Genomic DNA, 21,765 nt, shown 5'->3' with positions numbered 1-21,765 from the left:
GGGTCTCGGACTCACCAAGAACAGCAGGAATCTTGGGCTCCATAGTGAGACCTAGTATTAGAGTATTTTTCCCTAAGAAAGAAGCTCTTTGAACCCTAACATCTGATCTCATGGAATCAGCCAAATAGTGCTGTGAATAGTGCTGGGCTTAAAGGAAGATGAGTTCAAATTCTGTCTCAGCCAATTATTGACAATGTGACCGTGGGAAAATAATTTTACCTGCCTCAGTTTCCTAATTTGTAAAATGAGGTTGGATTCAGTGTTAAATTTCCTTCCAGCTCCAAGTCTATGATCAATGGTCTTCCAGGGATATCCATAGGCAAAATTAAAAAAATAGAGCATGTTGTGGGAAGAACTGTGGAAATGGGAGCCAGGTAAGAGGTTCAAATCCCACTTCTGTCACATATTAGCTATATGATCTTGGGTAGGTCATCTAATCTCTCTCAATTTCAGTTTTTCTATCTGTAAGTTGCTCTATAAGATCCTGAGAGAAATAATTCATTTTGTATCTCTACTCTATTCCAATCAGAGTTAATCAATTTGATAGAATCATATCAAATCAAGAGATTATATATATAAGGCCCCAGAGCTGTGAGCTGCAGATTCTAAGTTTACTTGTTTAACTATAGGAAGTTAGCTGAAGGCCCTTCACCCCGGTTTTGCCTTGTGATGATGACCAACTCTAGATTGACAGAGATGACAATCACATGGAAAGTCCCCCCCAATATTTTTGTATCTCCCAACCAATCCTTTGTCCAATAGGAGCAGATGATCATCTTATGATCACTTAGATCACTGACTGTGATAATTCGTACCATTTCCTTCTGTTTAAATTAAGGAGAAGTCTGTCCATCCAAGAAAGATATTCCTTGCTTCACCCAACTTGTTATCCTGCTGACATATTATTTTGTTTATTCAATGGAATTGTTTTATATTTGTTATAGCTACTCTGTGATGAGTGGACATCTAGCTCTATAAAAATAGAGTCTTAGAAGGAGGAGGCATCTTAGATCATGATGAAGATCTGAGGTCCATTTCATTAGAGAAGACCATGGACCCTTTGATAAAAAAATACTGATGTCTTTATGGTTTGCAGAAAATAATTGATGATGGGGCAGCTAGGTGGTGCAGTGGATAGAGTACCAGTCCTAAAGTCAGGAGGATCTGAGTTTGAATATGACCCCAGACACTTAACACTGCCTAGCTGTGTGATCATGGGCAAGTCACTCAACCGCAATTGCTTCAGCAAAAAAACAAACAAATAAATAAGTGCATATAAAAAAATACTGAGCTACCATTAAAAAAAAAGAAAATAATCCATGATTAATGAACATAAGTAAAATGGCTGAGTGAAAGCTTTGGATTGTAAATTCAAAGGCAGAGATTAAATAACTCTTTTTACCAATAAATTGAAGCCAAATATCTAGGTGCTTAGCTGTTAACTAAGAGTTAGTGGGATAAATACTCTCCATTTAGAGGAAGAGGATCTCTGGGGTCTCAGACCTCTGCCTCATTCTCTCTTATTGTAGGTGGGGATAATTTTACTCTCCATAGTCACTTGAATTTCTAAATCTAATATCATATTCTTCTATGACCTCTTATAGCTTATGAGTTTACGTTGTGGTTCCCAATATTTCTTTCTTTATTTTCTTTCCTTTTTTTTTTAAACACACTTTCTATTTTGACCACTTATCTTCCTTAAGATGAATAGATATTGCCTCCCTGAAACCTTATCACATCATGAAGTCAGCTGGTAACCCTGAGATGTAAGTGGCTTATTAAGCTTAACATGTTGAGTCAGTCCACAAAGTCATAGTCTGTCTGAGGTTAAAGGGGGTTTAAGATTTTCTAATGCAAACTTCTCATCTGAAATTATATGATCACAGAAACTAATTGACTTGCCCAAAGTGAAAGAATTACTAAATGTCAGATCTAGGACTCTATCTCAAGACTCTTGACTCCCAAACCAAGACTCTTTCCAACATATGACAATGGCTTCCCTAAGAAATGATTTTTGGTTGGAGAGGGAAAAAAAATGCTGGCCATAGTGGTGTTTACCTGTAGCCTTTATTGCTCAGGAGGATGAGGTTAGTAGATTGCTTGAGTCCAGGAGTTCTGGGCTATGCAGCTTTAAAGCCAATCTTGTTCCTGCACTACATTGACATGAATATGGTAAACATTTGAGAGTGGAGAGACATCTAGCTGCCTAAGGAGAGACCAACCAGCCCATTACCACAGGTCTGTGTTTATATGTATAATGGGGCATTGGTTAATGAGGCCAGTCTCTATAATGCTTAGGGTGTGTACTGCTTATGCAGTTTCTTCAGTGGAAGAGCTGAAGAACCTGTTTCTGGGAGAGTCATGAACCCAGAAGTCACCCTGGTTCCAGGGCCAGCTCTTCATTTACTATGCTATGCATTTTCTGACCATTAGTGAAGATTATGCTTATAATTAGCAATGGGAACACGTATAGGAAAATATAATTCACATGAACATTTTTAATAATAGTTTTTTATTTTCAAAGTATATGCAAAGATACTTTTCAACATTCACCCTTGCAAGACCTTGTGTTTCAAATTTTTCTCCTTCCCTTCCCTTCCCCTCTCCCCTAGATGTCAAGTAATCCAATATAGGTCAAACATGCAGTTCTTTTATACATCTTTCCACGTTTATCAGGTTGCACAAGAAAAATCTGATCAACAAAGAAAAAAATGAGAAAGAAAACAAATAGCAAGAAAGCAACAAGAAAAAAGGTGAAAATACTGCTGCGATCCATATTCAGTCTCCACAGTCCTCTTTTGGGAGACAGATGGCTCTCTCCATCACAAGTCTATTGGAATTGGCCTGAATCACCTCATGTTCATCAGAGTTGATCATCACGTTAGCTTGCTGTTGCTGAGTACAATGTTCTTTCTCTTGGTTCTACTCTTCACTTAGCATCAGTTCATCACCTGAACATTTTGGCGTAGCAAATAGAGACATGCATGGACTTGGAGTCAGAAAGAGACAGATTCAGATTCTGCCTCTGGTAACAAGTGTGTGGTGTTGGGCAATAGTGGAGCTCTCGCTGATCTACAGTTTCTTCACCAGTAAAATGAAGACCAAAGTACTTGAAATACCCACCTCACACACAGTTGTTTGACTTAAATGAGATTATTCAAGTAAGACACTTCCACTACTCTGAAGACTATTTAATTATCAGATGCTAGAACTTTAACTCAGCAAAACAAGCAGAATCAGGAATACATTGTACATGATAACAGCAAGAATGTGTGATGATCAACTATGAGAGGCTTGCTTCTTCTCAGTGGTTCAGTGATCCAATGCAATCCCAATCAACTTTGGACAGAAAATGCCAGAAAAAGAACGAAGGAGACCGAATGTAGATCAATACATGCTATGTTCACTTCTTTTTTCTGTTTTTTTTTTTTACTCTCCCATGTTTTTTCCACTTTGCTCTGATTTTTTTCTCCCACAATGATTCATAAAACAATGTGTATTAAAAATAAATAAATTTACTACAATTAGAATTCTAACTCAGTTTTTGTTTCTTGTACTAAGAAAAGTTAGAGAATTTCAATGGTATCTGTATTGTCTTGGAATCATGGATAGAATCCTGTTTTATGTTCAAGGTAAAAGAAGAAGGTATTTATGGGGCAAGTAGGTGGTGCAGTGGATAGAGCACCAGTCCTGAAGTCAGGAGGACCTGAGTTCAAATCTGGCCTCAGACACTTTATGCTTCATGGTTGTGTGACCCTAGGCAAGTCACTTAACCCCAATTGCCTTAGGGGGAAAAAAGAGGGTATATACCATTGATGATGTGTTTTTACTTAGCAGTCAACAAAGGATTCTTACTTTAATAAGCATTTGAAGGTGGTGGCAGAGAGGCTGAGGTTGGCATGTTTAGTTGGGGTCAGGGACGAGGACAAGCACTCAAAACACTTCCCATTGACTATAATCAAGGCTCTCTCTCAGTCTGCTGTTAACTGGGATAATGGAATCATAAATTTAGAACTAGAAGGGAAATCATAAATCATTCAATACAAATCCAACATTCTCATTTTATAGATGAGGAAACTGAGATTTGTCTTTGGTGAGTAGCAAAGCTAAGTTTGGAATCTACTTCTCTGACTCCAAATTCACTGACTCCATTTTCACTTCTCAATAATGAGGAGGCCCTGAAGACCTCTCACTTTTTTTCCCTAGGATTATAGGACCCTTACCCAATTTCTGATTCCTCATTAGTGCCTTCTGAGATACCTGCTGCTTATTTTGTATCTCCATATATTTGAATCTCCTGTGATAGAATGTGAACTTTTTTTTTACATGTCAATTCTTTTTATTATTATTATTATTATAGCTTTTTATTTACAAGATATATGCATGGGTAATTTTTCAGCATTGACAATTGCCAAACCTCTTGTTCCAACTTTTCCCCTCCTTCCCCCACCCCCTCCCCAGATGGCAGGTTGACCAATACATGTTAAATATGTTAAAGTATAAGTTAAATACAATATATGTATACATGACCATACAGTTATTTTGTTGTAGAAAAAGAATCGGACTTTGAAATAGTGTACAGTCAGCCTATGAAGGAAATCAAAAATGCAGGCGGACAAAAGTAGAGGGATTGGGAATTCTATGTAGTGGTTCATAGTCATCTCCCAGAGTTCTTTCCCTGGGTGTAGCTGGTTCAGTTCATTATTGCTCTATTGGAACTGATTTGATTCATCTCATTGCTGAAGATGGCCACGTCCATCAGAATTGATCCTCATATAGTGTTGTTGTTGCCGTGTATAATGATCTCCTGGTCCTGCTCATTTCACTCAGCATCAGTTCGTGTCAGTCTCTCCAGGCCTTTCTGAAATCATCCTGCCGATCATTTCTTACCAAACAATAATATTCCATAACATTCATATACCACAATTTAGAATGTGAACTTTTTGAGTGTAGGGACAATTTCATTTTCCTTTGTGTCCCTAGTGTCTGGCACAATGTCTGGCATACAGTAGGGGTTTAAGGATGCTTGTTGATTGACTAGTATAGATTTTGTACTTTCTTGTATGTATTCATATTGTTTTCCCTAGTAGAATGTAAACTCTTTGAAGGCAGAGAATGTTTTATTTTTGCCTTTCCATTCTCAGTGACTAGCACAGTGTCTGTTGCTTTATGAGTGCTTAATAAATGTTTGTTGATTGGTTGATTAGATAGATCTTCTTTGGCTCACCTCATCTGGTCCTGAATGTCATATTTAAAACACAAGCAGATTGGATTATTGAATAGACATCAGATTGATATAAAACCACAGCCTATTCTTATAGGAAACATAGGACTATTTTTTTCACATCAGTTCATTATAGATCTTATTAGACATGATGCGTGAAATGGGAATGCCAGATGGCATTGTTTTATATCATTTGCATCTAACCCTGCAGGGTCAAGAAATTATTCAATGTTGAAAGTTAGAATATAGTCAGAGACTAAAGTAATACAAACTCCTTACTAAATTGGTCTACACTGTCTTTCTCTCTGTGTCTATTTGTCTCTGTCTGCCTGTATTTCTGTCTCTGTTCCTCTGTCTCTGCCTCTCTCTTACTTTGTCTGTCTGTATTTCTGTCTCTGTCCCTTTCTCTGCCTCTTCCATACTTTCTGTTTCTTTTTCTTTCTCTTCTTCCCTTCTTGCATTTCCCTGCTTTGTGCTTGTGCATATTTAGCGCTTACCTTTCCTTTATAGTGGCAATTATATCTTTGACATGACTGGGACCATGAAACCTTCCAAAAAAATAAAAATTGAAGGGCACAACCATAAATCTGGAAGGGGCCTCAGAGTCTACTATAATATGTTCCTTTTGCAGATGAAAAACCTGTAGGGACAGAGGTACCTGAAAGAATTTTGCTGTTTCACAACATCATAGCACCTCAGCCCTGCAAGGGACCTTTAAGGCCATCTGTTTCATCCTATACTATGCTGTTGCTCACTAATGGTCAAGTAGTCTCTGCTTCAATACACTCAGGAAAGGGATTTCATTACTTCCCAAGTCATCCCATTCTCCTATGTAGTTAGAGATGTTACAGAATGTTAGACCTGGGAGGGAACTGGGTTTTTTTTTTAACCTATAGAAGAAGGATGATATTTTTAGTTATTCCACAGGGCTATGATGAAGAAAGTGCTTGACAAACTATAATATACTCTATAAATATGAGTGATTCTCATGTAACACATGGGCAGAATCACAGGTCTTTGTTTACCTATAGAATGAGGGGTTGACCAATGAGGCTGATCTCCATGAGCATGCACAAACTCGTGCAATTCCTCAGGTAATAGAGCTGGAGAGCCCATTGCAGGAGAGTCCTAATGTGTACTGAAAATACTTTGGAGAGGCTTTGGAGCATATGTGGATATGGATCAAGTGTCCATAGATCAAGAAAATAACCACAGGTTGAGTGGGGATTTCTTGATTGCTCATAGCTGTTGAGGTAGAACCAAGAGGCTTTCAAAAGACTCTAGTCTCAGCCTTTTTCTCTTGGGAAGGCTTTTCTTTGGCTTAATTCTTTTTGCTTGATGGTTTTTGGCGATAGAAAATGTTGAGGTAACATATGACCAATGAGTACAGACTTTGATTCTTTGCTTTGGCATTTGTTTTATTGTTTTAGATGAAATTCATTTGGAGGTGATGAGCTTGTGAGTTTTGAGTGGATAGAGCACCAGCCCTGAAGTCAGGAGGACCTGAGTTCAAATCTGGTCTCAGACACTTAACACTTCCTGGCTGTGTGACCCTGGGCAAATCACTTAACCTCAATTGCCTCAGAGGGAAAAAAAAGAAAGAAAAGTCAGGAGAGTAAGCTACTCCTGGTTCTAGTACCTAGGGGTTGAGTTCATTCTGGATTTAGCAGTCGTCCTAGCCTTGATGCTCTAAGGAATGAAGAACAACCTTCAGCACTCAGCTGAGGGGAGGCTGCATTTGGATGAGAACTTGGTGGGGATGATGCTAGGTAGAAAGTGTGTCTGAGCCCTTCCTCCCCAGAGACTGAGGCATATATGGAATAGTATGTCTTAGAGATCTTGCTAATGAGCAGAACCAAGAGAACATTGTATATATTAACAATATTGTTTTAAAAATGGCTTTGAATGAATAAGGAATTTTGATTATTATAAATATCCAAATTAACTGTAACGGACACAAGAAAGATGGTATCTGCAGCCAGAGGAAAAAATGTTGGATACAAATGTGTATAAATTATTTTTACATATATATTATACATATAATATATATATATGTATATATATATAATATATACATATACACACACACACACACACACACACACCTATATGCCTACTTATGACTTATGTCTAATAGTAGCTATCTTCTGGGCAGGGGAAAGGAAAGAAAAAAAGAAAAAAAAAGAAATGTATATGATAACTTTGTTATATATTTAAAAGGAATAGCAAGTTGCCCACAATAATTTTGCATTTTCATGTGCCATCATCACCTTTTTACTATACTATACTAAAGTAAAGTATACTTTACCATACTATACTATACAAACCAGCTCCCTTCTAGGTCTAACATTCTGTAACATCTCTAGCTACACAGTAGAATGGGACGACTTGGGAAGTAATGAAATCCCTTTCCTGGGTATATTGAATGGAAATGCTCATTTTATTCCATAAATTTAAAATAAATAAATTTGAAAAAAAAAGAGGTCAATATCGTTCTGTAAAAGTTAATGGATGCTAAGCACTTAAATGAAAACTGGTGGCTAACAGTGTGGGGAACACACCCAGAACAGAGGCTTGAGTCAATCAGTTTAGAAGAGATGTTCTAATTCTCAGGGGTACACCACCTTGTTTCTGACCATATGGCAACTAATGAAAGAACAAATCCAAGCCAAACAATCAATCCGGGTCACATGTTGGCTTGTGCTTTTTTGGGCTACCACATCTTACTAAACAATGCCCTCAAACCTTGGATTTTCTTTATCTGTTCTGAACTTGTGAAACTGATCTTTCAAATCCAGATTAGGGCATTTTGTCCTATTACATTTCAGCTTGTTAGATTCAGGGCATTGTTCATGTCTGCTAAGGTCTTTTTGGATTCAGACTCTTTAGGTAATAAGTACAACACTTAGTGTTGAGATTTCAAAGAGAAAAGCAAATGATGCTGGCTCTCAAGGAGCTCATAGTATAATTTGGGGAGACAGCGTTTATAAAAGGTTATGTTGCAAAGAAAATGGAAATACCCTATAATTGGAAGAACATAGTGGCCAGGAGAGATGGCAAAACTAGGGATCTGGAGGATATAGTAACAGCACAGGTAATTATTACTGGGGAGAATGAGAGTTGACTTCTTGCTCATCAAAAGAGAATGAATGAACATGTCTGGCTCATTTGGGATGAGGAGACCTGAGGGGCTCTAGAATTAGAATGGAATAAGCTCCAGGAAAAGAAAGGAAGAAATGGTGGGAAAGCTCCACATGAGCTTTAGATTTTGTTGTATATGTGTGTTGTATTTATGATTTATGATTTTAAAATATTACTTCAAGGAGGGCATGGACCTCATAGAAAGGAAAATTAAGAAAAATATTTGTGCTTTTTTTTTTTTTTTAAGGATGCCTAGCCTTTTTGAATTTAACTGTAGAGAGGCCCAGGCCTCTTCTGGAAAATGCATCAGAGAGCACACTGGTTACCACAATCACTGCAGCTGTTTCTCATCATGAATCTCTAGTTGGAAATCCTGTTATTATTAATTCAAACCCTGTCATCCATCCATTTGTGGTATCACATAAAGCTGCAGATCATCGGTGGGAAGTAAGTACATAGCTCAAGTGTATATTTACTTAGAACAATAAGTCTTTGTAATTAACCCCACCCCTTCCCTCCACTACCCCTTACTGTATATTATAATGTCCAAACTCTGTGGATGTTAGAGAGCATTTTAATAGCCTACTAAATTACACTGGAGCATCCCAATTCTCATATGAGTCAGAAATAACTTGGGGGTCCACTTTGAGTCTGAATGGTAATTGACCTCAAAGAGTTTTAGGACTATAGAGGACTTGTCAGGGTTGTATCCCAGAGAAACACTGACGTTTCAGTAAAAAAAAAATTCTTTGTTATTTTTATGTGTGTCTGCACATAGGCTTGATTCTTTTGAACGAATCACCAATCAAATCATTTCTAAGTGTAGATCTACTTGGTGTACTATGTTGGGAACTTTTGACATCCTTCCTTCTTTCCTTCCTTCCTTCCTTCCTTCCTTCCTTCCTTCCTTCCTTCCTTCCTTCCTTCCTTCCTTCCTTCCTTCCTTTTTCTCTTCTCTCTCTCTCTCTGTCTCTTTCTTTCTCTTTCTCTTTCTTTCTGTCTCTTTCTTTCTCTCTGTCTCTCTCTCTCTTTCTTTCTTTCTTTCTTTCCTTCCTTTTTTCTTTCTTTCCTTCTTCCTTCCTTTTTTCTTTTTTTGCTTAGTGTCAAAACTGGAGGGTGAATGATGACTTAGGGAGGTTGGTTATCCACATTTAGGGGACATGATGTAGATTATGAGCCATCAAAAATAATTGACAAAAAAATGGTCAGAGAGGTAAGAAGGAAGGGATGAATGAAACAAGCATTTATTAAATACCTACTTGTACCAGACATTATGCTAAGTGTTTTATAAAAATTATCTCATTTAATTCTTAGAAGACAATGTGAGGTAAGTGTTATTATTATCTCCATTTTAAAATTGAGGAAACTGAGGCAGGCAAAAGTTGTGACTTGCCCAGGACCACATAACTAGTAAGTGTTTGAGGCTATATGTGAGCTCAAATCTTCCTATTTATCTATTTCATCACCTAGATAAGAAGTTGAGCCATGAGAGAGTAGAATTATGAACACTCATGAGAGATGCTCAAGAGACGTTAATCAGTATGTAAAATGCAGCATATAGATCAAGAATGATAAGGACTGAGAAAACATAACTATTTGATTGCTAAATTGTGAGACTGCAATGGGATATCTTAGAAAATAAACATGCTAGCTACATTTTAGTTATTCATGTTATTGACTCTTACCATGAATTATATGTATGTTAGTTGAGGAAAACTACAGTCTCCAGAGAAGTCAAAATGAATATCACATAGACAGTAATGGAGAAACTCACAATGAGTATGAATAGAATATATGCTAAATAATAATAATAACTGGTAATTGTGTAATGCTTTATATTTTGCAAAGCATTTTACAAATATTGTGTTATTTGAGGAAGATGTGGTCAAAAATGTATAATTGAACAAGGAGATGGGCAGTTACCAACAAGACAGTAGGGAATGGAATAACTCATTAGCAATTCTTGTCCTCCATTGATATGCAGTGGAAATTATCCAGAAAACCACCAGCACATTAAGTGGACTTTCTTTGGTGAAAATATGGGAGAACCAGGGCCTAGGATGGGCACGTATGAGCAGGTTGGGATCTTCATTGTTAGAAGGAATATTTAATTCCCTAATTCATTTGAGTCTTAGAGGATTATTATTAGTTAATCAAATCAATGAAAATAACTAGTTAAGCTGGTTGTTTCATGCTGTTGAGAGAGAGCTGATTGACAGAATTTTCCAATTAAAAATTTTTGAGAGGGCATTGTGATGTGAAGGGTGTGCTCACCACAAAGCTGTGACTTATCACTGCTTCAGTTGAATCTTTACTGTTTTTAATTAAAAAAATGCGTTTCTTGATTAAGACTTATGATTAATCTCTATATTGAAATGATGACATTCTAAAAACACACCTTTTGGATTCATTCATATTATTTTTAAAAAAATCACTGATGAAAATATTTTTTTTTAAAAAAGAATAAACCCTCCCCTTTTTGAGAAATATCATTTATCATTTAATTTAAATTAAATATGTGAAGGTTTCTTTGGTCCATACTCTGTGGTTAATTTCCAAGAAACCCTCACTTTGGCATTTAAAGTCCTTTACCATCGTCCTCCAGCCTATCTTCTCAGACTTACTGCATATGTTAGCTTCCCTATTTTATCTTCTAGCTCAAAAGACCCATTTCCCATTCCCTGTATATCTTATTTTATCACCAATTTCTGGGATCAAGTGTTTCTTGCCCTGTAGGTCTGGAATCCACTCCTTTCTCACATCTGCTTCAAAGAACACTAAGGTCACTTCAGATCTCAGTGAGAAAATCACTTTCTACATGAAACTTTCCCTCATCCCTTGGGTTTTTCCTCCTTTACTCATCTGTCTATAGCTTTTCCCCCAGTAGAATGTAAACTTCTTAAGAGCATGGACACTTTTGCTTATTGTTTTCTACTTCCAGCACCTAGGACAATTCCCTCTATGATAAGTGTTTAATAAATGTTTGTTGACTCAAACTTTTCTTTTCCCTCTCTTAGCTTTCTGGGTTAAAGCAATCCACGTGGCTTATGGATAAGTGCATGTCCAGACAGATGAACACACACACACACACACACACACACACACATACACACACACACAGACTAGTTTAAACTCTGTTGGTTAATGATCAATCATATTAGTTCAAATGTTTGTAGCACTAGGATATGTAAACAGAGCTTGTCATTATCCTGATTTACTTTCTCCTCCCTTTATAATCTACTTATTTAAAAGTACCTCCCAGGTGAGAATCGAATAAGATAATAATTGTAAAGCACTTAACACAGTGCCCATCACATGCTTTGCACTATATTCAGTTCAAGGTGGCACAGTGCATAGAGTGCCTGGCCTGGATTTAGGAAGATTCATCTTCTTGATTTCAAATCTGTCCTCAGACACTGTCAAGCCGTGTGATCCTGGTCAAGTCATTTCACTCTGCCTCAGGTTTCTCATCTGTAAAGTGAGCTAGAGAAAGAAATGGTAAACTACTATAGTATCTTTGTTAAGAAAAACCTCCCCAAAAGGGTCACAAACAATCAGACACGACAGAAATGATTTAATAACAATGAAAACAGCTATAAATGTGCCAGACATTCTACTAAGCCCTGGGGATACAAAAAAAAAGCAAGAGGTAGTCCCTCACTTCAAGGAGCTTGCCATCTAAGTAAATGTTAGCTGTTGTTATTATTATCATGATTATCTTTTTGGTACAGTCGTAATAGCTGATGGATGAGTAGTAGATATTCTAATTGGAAGAAATTTACTAGCAAAGAAGAAATGATAATGTGGTGTAGTTTAGGGTACAGGACTATGTATTGGTCTACTTGAATCCCATTTTTGTCATTAAGTAGATTTATATATCACCAGGTAAAAGCAGAGTTGAAGTTGGGGTGGAGTGATGGGGTGAGAGGTAGCTATATCCTAGGGTGCCAAATTCTGAGAGCAGTTAACAGCATTTTCAAACCTTGAACCACTAGATATAATAGAACTAGCCACTAGTTAGTGATAGTATTTAAAATAAGAAACCACTTGGATGGTAATAAAATGGGGATGCTTTTCCTTTGCACTACCCTTTTCCCTCTTCAGCACCTTTCTCACCAGTGGTTTGCACTGACCTATATTACACACTTGGAGCAGTGATTCCCTTTTCCTAATTCCCCTTGATTGAAAATGCCTTTCTTACAACTTGCCTTGAAGGCTAAATTCCTAGGTATGACTGTATTTATCACCATGCTGTCTGTTCCTTTTTTTTTTTTTTTTTTTGGACTGGGGCAATTGGGGTTAAGTGACTTGCCTAGGGTCACATAGCTAGGAAGTGTTAAATGTCTGAAACCAGATTTGAACTCAGGTCCTCCTGATTTCAGGGCTGGTGTTCTATCCACTGCATCAATAAGCTGCCCTTTTGTTCCATTAAAAAAAAAAAATCCATAAAAGGGTGATGTGAGGACCTTCTACATCTATTTCACAGGGTTTCTTTGTTGAATATGACCAATATGGAGACATCACACAGGGAGGACAATACAACTGAAGATAAAGACAAAATCCATTTGTTGGTATCTCTCTCAATGATTTCTTACAAGCCTTAGGAAGTGCGTATACCTTTCTATTTTGGTTTCAGCCTATCATTACCCATTGTTGAACTTCCTTCCTTCCACAATATTTGCTCCCTGGGCCAACAATTACTGTTCTTGCTGAGGAGGGGTGACTGGGCAAGCCGTCAAGGAAAAAAAAAACCCAACAACTAGCTTCTTGGTGAAACAATAGTCCAGCCCTGAAATGAACTGATTATACAGATAAATCAATGTAAATGAGACAAGATGCATTCTGGTTATATAATCTTGAAATTGCTACCTGTCGGAAAGCTGACTGGGATGAACTACCTAAGTAGTATTGAATGTACCTCAGGAGAAAATGAACCCGAGTAACCTATTTTGTACAAGTACATGTTTCCTGTTTCCTAGATGCTCTAATCAAATCAAATTCACAAGGAGAGAGTGAAACCCAAACTCAATATTACCGGTGCTGCATTCCCAAGTGAGTCTTACAGCATTACACATTCTCTTCTTCTTTCAATTGGGCTTTTAATCAGTCAATCAACAAACATGTATTAAGCTCACATGACAGACTTAAGCACCTACCACGTGACAGGCATCCCTCTGGGCACTGGAGCCATAAAAACAAAATTATTTGTTAATTATTGACCAGAAATCCGATACACAAAATCCCAGAGTTGGAAGTGATCTTAGTGATCATTCAGCCTGTTCTATACAACAATGGGCTGGTAAATATTTAACAACTGGTTTTGGAAACAATAATAAAAAGCTACTCCCTGACTCACTCTAAAGTTTTATTTGCATTAGTAATACTTTCATAAGTCTAGAAATCAGTAAATAATAAGTCAGATCCTGGCTTGTAGCATTCATCAATTCTAGATGCTTACACTGAAAATTTAACAACTGACTTGGTCTATCAAAGCTAGCATCCTCCAAAATATGCAATGTCATAACATTTCCTTAAAGTGGTCAGTTAGCTGCTGTTTGAAAGTCTTTAATGAGGGGATGGCCTCCTGCTTCCTCCATCTTACTTTTGGATTGCACATAATATGAGAAAGGTTTTCTTTATGAATGGAAAACCATTAAGGCACTTAAGTGCTGAGATTATAAGTACAAAAGTGAGATAGCCTTTGTACTCAAGGAACTTACATTTCTTATAGGGAGAGACAACCTTATATAGGTGAACATTGTCCAGGGAGGGAGTTGTGACTTGAGGCGTATCAGGAATATAGTAGAACATAGGAATGGATAGGACAGTCTGTTGACATGCCCTTTACTGACTGGAGGAACATGCTCAAAACAAGATGTGGAAAGTAGAGTCTGAGGGAAGATATATTCAGTGGCACAGTAGACAGCAAACAAGCTCAGTCAGATGGATGACGTGAAAAATGATCCAGTTTGGGGTCAACTAGATAACAAGGTCATAGACTTATAAGGGAACTTAGAAACCATTGAGTCCAAAAACTTTATTTTACAGTAGAGGAAACTGAGACTGAAAGATGCTAAGTGATTTGCTCAGGTTTACATGATTAGTAAGCATCTCAATTTAGGTCTTCTTGACTCCAAGCCCAAAGGTTTATCCAATGTATCCTCTAGCTGCCTCTTCAAAAAGTTGTAGCATGCACAGTGGTGACACCCCCTAAATATTTTCAGCCAATAGGCTAAATCATGTTGAGGATAACCAAAGGGATATCAAATTCTATAGTGAGTTGTGTGTGTTCCAATGGACACAAAAGGCAGTAGAAGAATTAATGTCAACAGATCAGAACATTTCTCTGCATGGGAACAGTTTGTTGCTAAGTTGGAGGGAAAGCTGAGCAAACACCCATTTGGCAACACAGTGGAGCAGAAAAGGAATGGGAAGCTTTCAGAGACTGGGTGTACAGCACTGCATTTGTTCATTTGGGTTAAAACATTTGCAAACATCAAGATTAGTTTGAGGAAAATGATAGTGAAATTCAGAATCTGCTAAAAGAAAAACAAGAATTCCCCAGGTTTACTAGCAGGACAATTCATCTATGTCTGAGAAGGCAGCATTTAACTTCACTAAAAGGAAACTACAGGTAAAGCTTAAAGAGATATAGGATTCTTGGCTCAGTAAGAAGGCAAAAGAAATTCAGTTTTATACTAATAGAAATAATTCAAAGCACTTTTATCATGCCCTGAAGGTTATTTATGCATCTCATCTACTCAACATTGATTAGTGATAGACTAAACACTTCTATAGTGTTCTCAACAGACTGTCATCAATGTTGAAACCATTGAATCTTTACTTCAGGTTGAAGTCAATCCCCCTCCAGACAAATTTCCAACTGAAGGAGAGGCTTTGTGTGCTTCTTCTCCTGCTCCTGGTGCTAATTCTATTCCACCTGACATTTATAAGGTATGGAGGTGGTCTATTGCTTATACAAAAACTGACTAAAACTTTTTAGGTTGTAGGGCAAGAGGAGTTCAAGGACTTTTACAAAGATAAAGGAAATAGATTTGGAATTGATTGGGTGACATGGGAGATACTGGCACAGGACTGTCCAAAATGGTGTGCCTTTATCAGAAAAGGTGCTGTGCTCTATGAGCAAAGCAGAGTCGAAGCAGGGCAAATGAAATGTGAGATGTGCAGATTTAAAGAATCACTCCAAGTATTCACCACATGAACCATTTGTATCTGACCTCTAACAAAACATTCTGAATTTATATTGGTTTTATCAGCTACAGTAACTCTAACATACAGATATCATTTTGACATTTTTCAAGAATAAAGTACAACAACCAACCCACTAGTTGCTGCTAATAGGATGTCTTGAAACTGTTAATGGCATTGTTAAACTATTTAGGTTTTTAGCACTTTAGAAGACCAATCAGCCTCAAGGTAAAGTTCTAAAGCTGAGTGGGTTAACTTAAATTAAACTTAAATTTGCCTCTCTGTTATTTTTTATCTATTTCTTTCTAGTTCTGTCCCCTGGAAGACAAAGATAATCATCTTTCTTCAGAGACAGTCCTTTATACACAAGGAGGCACTTATCACGTCTTTCTGAGTCTTCTTTAGGATTAATTCTTTCTTATGATAATCATATGCCTTTCTAGCTACTTTGTGCCCTTCTCAGGAAGCTTTCCCAGCTTACCTATGTATGAATATGGAACCTGAGATAGGGTCTAATGAGGGCAAATCTTATTATTTTCCCTAGAAATTATGCCTATGTTTAGATATCTATATTAAAACTTCTGATTTTTCCAGTAGCAATGTATGACTATGAGAGTTGGACTTTAAGGAAAGCTGAGCACAGCAGAATCAACACTTTTGAATTGCGGTGTATGAGAAGACTTTTGAAAGTACCTTGGACAGAAAGATCAAACCAGCCAATACTTATATTGATTCAGATTATTCATTGGAAGGACAAATACTGAAGCTAAAGCTTAAGTACTTTGGGCACATAATGAGTAGATGGGATTTGTTGGACAAGACCTTTATGTTGGGAAAGATGGAACACAGAAGGAAAAAGGGATGGAAGAGGATGAGATGGATAGATGGGGTCATGGAATCAATCAATAAACATGAACCATCATCTACAATTCATGAGCAGCAAACCAATGAACTCTCTTCCAACTCCCCAACCAATGAACTTCAATCTTCCTAACATTAGCCCTCTCTATAAAATTAGGTGTAGCCTTGGCCAGACTTCAGGAGATAGTAGAGAATACAAGGGTGTGGCATGCTAGGTTCTATAGGATCATGAAGGATCAGATGTGACTAAATAGTAGTAAAATGCTGGTCTAGAAAAGCATTTGGGGTTGCTATGCTACACTGTTGACTCTCTATGTTGTTTATGATCTGCTAAAACTCCAAATGCTTTCCATAAGTAGTATTACTTAAATATGCTGTCTCCATCTTATACTTGAGATATTGATTCTTTGACCCTTTGTTTCCATTTATCCCTAGTAAATTTCGGTTTTGCCAGTCAAGATTTTTGGGGGTACTTCAACTTTGTCATCTATTATGTTAGCAATTACTCAAGGTTTTGGGGTCATGCACACTTGGAGAAGCAAGCAATGCCTTCATTCTTCAAAACTTCAGCATCATGGGACCAGGTGCAGGTTTGTTGGGATATGTCTTTAGAAATCTTCCTCCAAGTTGATATTGGAACATTCATAGATATCTTGTAGCCTACTTATTCAATTAGGTCCAAATCTGCCTAATTATTGTCATCTAGTCTCTTCCTTCCTTCCTTCCTTCCTTCCTTCCTTCCTTCCTTCCTTCCTTCCTTCCTTCCTTCCTTCCTTCCTTCCTTCCTTCCTTCCTTCCTTCCTTCCTTCCTTTCTGCTGAGACAATTGGGGTTAAGTGACTTAACCAGGCTCACACAACTAGGAAGTGTTAAATGTCTGAGGTCAGATTTGAAGTCAGGTCCTCCTGATTTCAAGACTGGCACTCTAACCACTGTGCCACCTAACTGCCCCTCTTTTCCATATTGTTGACAAAAAAATACTAAAAATTTTTAAGTACTTAGCTGAAATCTATTACCAATCATTCAATTACAATTTGTTGAATCCCTACTGTGAAGTTGGAAAGTTAGGTTGAGGCAAGGTCAAAAAGAGCTTTTGACACTCCACAGTGGATTTAATATCTGATTCCAGAGAAAATAGGGAGCCACTGGAATTGGTTGAGCATAGGAGTGACATGATCAGATATGCCTATAAGAAAAATTGCTTTGCCATCAGTATTGATAGGCTGAGAGATTTTAGAAAAGAGACTAATTAAAAGTCTGTTGTCCTAATCTAGATGTGAAATGATGAGGATTTGCTCTAAGGTGGTGAGAGAAGAAGTCAGCTGGGAGTGATGTTATGGAGGTAGAAATGATAAGATTTGGCAACTGATTAGTTAGATGGGATGAAGGAGAGTGAAGATTTGAAGATAATGCCATTGTTGTAAGTCTGGGAGACTTGAAGAGGGGTGAGTTTTAGGGGAAAGTTAATGATTTTGATTTGCTATTTGATATGTTAAGTTGTCGATGTCTTCAAACATCTAGTTCGAAATGTGATACAAGATTGAAGCTCAGGAAATTCTGGGGCTAGATCTATAGACCTGGGAGTCATCTACATAGAAATGCTAACTTTACCTGTGGGAATTAATGAGGTTAATGAAGGAGAGGCGAGGCTAGAGAGAGCAGGATAGAATCATGTGGGCCATCTTGTAGTTGATAAGTTAGCAAAAATGATCAAGAATCGGAAGTCAGGTGGATAGGAAACAAACAAGGAAAGAATGGCGTCTCTTTATGAAAATGTAGAGAGGTGAGAATGTCTAGGAGGAAAGATTAGTGCTGTCAAATAGAGCAGATAGGTCAAGAACCAGGAGAACTGAAAAAAAAGACAATCAGATTTAGCAGTTAATAGATTATTGGTCTATTTGGAGAGCAGTCTCAGTCATGTGATGAGGTTAGAAGCCAGCATTCTCTTGGTCTACCAGTCTAGTAGCTTTTCTTCTGGGCAGTACGCCACAGAAAACATAGATACTCTTAGGGAGTGGCAAACATGCCTTATCTGATTAAAAACTTGCTTTTAGGTTTATAGGACACTTTTTAAATATCAACTAGAAGGTGAGTATTTTTCTTTTCTTTTCACTAAAGCTCAAACTGAGATTCACTGAAGTTGTGATTTTTCCAAGATCATAAAATTAGAAGGTATTAGAACCCACGTCTCCAGACTTCAAATCCAGAGCTTTTTCTATTCCTGTTATAGCATCATGTTGCCCTCTGATGCTTAAATATCACATTATCCTGCTAGAGGCTTGCATTGAGGAACAAATGTAAGGCTTTCTCTAATATAAAAGTAGGATCATTATGAATCAGTCATGTGATGAGGCAATTAAAAAAGTTAATGAAATCTTGGACTGCATTAAGTGAGTTGAGCTTTTCAGGAATAAGGAGGTATTTGTACAGACCCCATCTAGACCATTATGTATTTCTTTGGGCACCATGATTGAAAATTGATAAACTGGAGAGTGTCCAGAAGGAGGTGACCAGCATCCTGAAGAGTCTTGAGTTCATGTCATGGGAAGTTAAGTTGAAGAAACAGCAAATTGAACCTGGGAAAGGGGAAGTTCAGGAAGACCATGAGAGTCATCTTCAAGGGGCTGTCACGTGAAGGAGAATTAGGTTTGTTCTGCTCGGACTCAGAAGGCAGCAGCAGGAGGAATAGGTGGAAGTTGCAGAGTTGCAGAAAATTTTCCCAATAATGAGAGCTGACCAAAAGTGAAATGGGCTTCCTTGGAGGAGATGGCTATGATCCAATGGGAATTCCTTTCTGGTATTGGTTGCTCCTGAAAATAGCTATTGAACCTCTTTCTAATTTTCAAATTCCATGGTTCTGTAAGTAAGTAATAAAGATAGTAATAAAATAGGAAGAGATAAATACTTTTGTTCCACTGGGGATTGGGTAGTGATGGAATTGTCGCTACATGTTTTTGAAGAGGACAAATGACATCATGATGTTGGGGTCAAGGCAAAGTGTGCTTGCTGTGGTTGGTGAACCCAGTGTGAGTCTGGAAGGTTCTCTTACAGGTTAGACACAAATCAGAACATTTGGGACAGAGAAATCTCGGAATTTGAACAGCTCATGCTGTGATCCTTCTTTACTCATGGAGTACAGTGCTTTCTTTGATGTACCATGCCATGCTGGATGTCCTGTGCCAGGACATCTTCTAGATCTCACAATTGACAGCAAAGTTCCTCAGAGAGACCTTGGGAGGGTCCTTGTATTACTTCTTCAGACTACCATATGGGTGTTTGTCTTGTGCGAGTCGTCTATAAAATAGCTTTTTAAAATTTTTTTTTATGGTAAGCACACATCTGGCATTTGAGCCACATGTACAGCCCACTGGAGTTGTGCTTTCTGCATTAGAATTCGAAGGTTTGACAGTTCAGCTTGAGAAAGAACCTCAGTGTCTGCTACCTTATCATGTCAGATGATCTTCAAAGTATCCCTAAGACAATTGGAAGTGATTAAATTTTCTGGTCATGGAACAGAGCTAACAATAGGACCCTGTTTGAAAATATAGCTAAGAGCAGATCTCTGCAATCTCCCATAAGTTTAAGCAGCCAAGAGTAAAGTCCACAGAGGTTATTTATATAACCCTCCAAAGACTCTGGGATCTAGCTGTCATTATCTGTATGCAGTTCCCCAAATCTGGGGGACTCCATATCCATTTCCTTGACTTTGCCCTGGAAAGGGTCCCTTTCTCCCCAGAATGCTTTGCTGTCTCACTGTTTTTTACCTGACTTTCTTCAAGAATCAAATCAAATCACACCTTATGCAGGAGGCTTTCCTTTTTCCCTCAGTTACTAGAATTTTACTTTTTCAGATTACCTGCCACCTACAATTTCTATTTAAGTAGAGTACATCAATTACATGGCGGCACGCTTGTCTGGAATCTGGACAATGGACAATGCTCTTGAGCTTTCCCAATCACCAATGGAGTGAAACAAGGTTGTGTGCTTGCTCCTATACTTTTTAACATGATGTGTTTTTTTTCCCCTGAGGCAATTGAGGTTAAATGACTTGCCCAGGGTCACACAGCCAGGACATATTAAGTGTCTGAGGCTAGATTTGAACTCAGCTCCTCCTGACTTCAGGGCTGGTGCTCTATCCACTTCCCCATCTAGCTGCCCCTAGCATGATGTTTTCATGCACATTCTCAAACATCTCCAATGAAGACAAATATGGAATCAAAGTACTATGGCAAATTCTTCAACTTGAAAAGGCTCCAAGCCAAAACTAAAGTGGAGGGAGGGTTGGTGCCTGGTTTTTTTGTTTTCAGGTGACTGTGCATTCAATGTAGTCTCCGAAGCTGTGATGCAACAAAACATGGATGAATTCTCTGCTGCTTGTGCTGATTTTGGCTCAACAATTAACACCAAAAACAAAAACACCCAGGTCCTCCATCAGCCAGCACCACACTATCCATGGGGGGAGCCATCACTTAAAGCAAACGGTGAAGTTTTGAATGCTGTGGATAAGTTAGCAGTATACTTTCCAGGGATGTTCACATTGATAGTGAGATGGACACATGCACTGCCAGAGCTAGTTCAGTGTTCTGGAGGCTCTGAAAGAAAGAGTGAGAAAGAAGGTATCGGGTTTATTGGGCACGTTTGCCTGGTAATAGTAAGCACTTAATAAATGCTGGTTGATTGACTAGATATCCAGGCAGAGATGGTCAAACCAATGAGAGAGGAAGTCCATCAATATTAATTACTGCCACACTATTAATAGGAGCAAAGATAGCGCTCACAGAGTTGATCTTAAGTCTGATGAAATGTATTTGTTTGTCTTCTGTCCTATTTCATATAAACCATTGGGTGTGGGAGGCTCACAGGTGTGGATCATGCTCAGAAGGCAGTCCGAAACTTCCAGATGGACTTTGACCTTAATTGAGTCAAGGATCAAGAGGCTGGGATTATTTCACCATCAGCACAGAATTAAAAGAAAGGGATTAGATTCAGAGAAAGAGCACACACACACACACACACACACACACACACACACACACACACGATAAAGGTGATTGTCGCTGGAGTTTTCCAATAGAATAAAAGATGGGACATCTGAGTTTCTGGTTCTCTACCAATTGGACAACTTTTGAAACCAGAATTTCACAACATTTGCCAAGCAAATATTCAATTTGGCAGCCAGTGAAGAGACCAAAGTTTGACTGCCCTAACAGGTAGATAAATAGGCTTAAGGTTACTGGGATGTTGTTATCATTCCCCAGGGAGGGAAATTCACTCTCTGGTCCCAGTGCGTTTTCATTCCACTCCATCCCATAAACATTATTGAATGCCTAC

The 21,765-nt window shown here is 38.0% G+C and overlaps 1 protein-coding gene across 1 annotated transcript in view; it reads left to right on the top strand.

Annotated features, from left to right (window-relative positions):
* Positions 1–340: 340 nt before the first annotated feature.
* Positions 341–21,765, top strand: part of LOC100927149 (cadherin-related family member 3) — a 98,131-nt gene continuing 76,706 nt past the window's right edge. The window contains exons 1-2 of the mRNA XM_012543546.2: positions 341–374; positions 8,613–8,812. Of these exons, the coding sequence (XP_012399000.1) occupies positions 341–374; positions 8,613–8,812 (234 nt within the window). The remainder of the gene's footprint in view (positions 375–8,612; positions 8,813–21,765) is intronic.

This window comes from Sarcophilus harrisii, chromosome 1 (assembly GCF_902635505.1).
Source record: "Sarcophilus harrisii chromosome 1, mSarHar1.11, whole genome shotgun sequence".
NCBI classification, from domain to species: Eukaryota; Metazoa; Chordata; class Mammalia; order Dasyuromorphia; family Dasyuridae; genus Sarcophilus; species Sarcophilus harrisii.
Note: the sequence above shows the minus strand (reverse complement) of the source record. Positions and strands in the feature narration are given on the sequence as shown.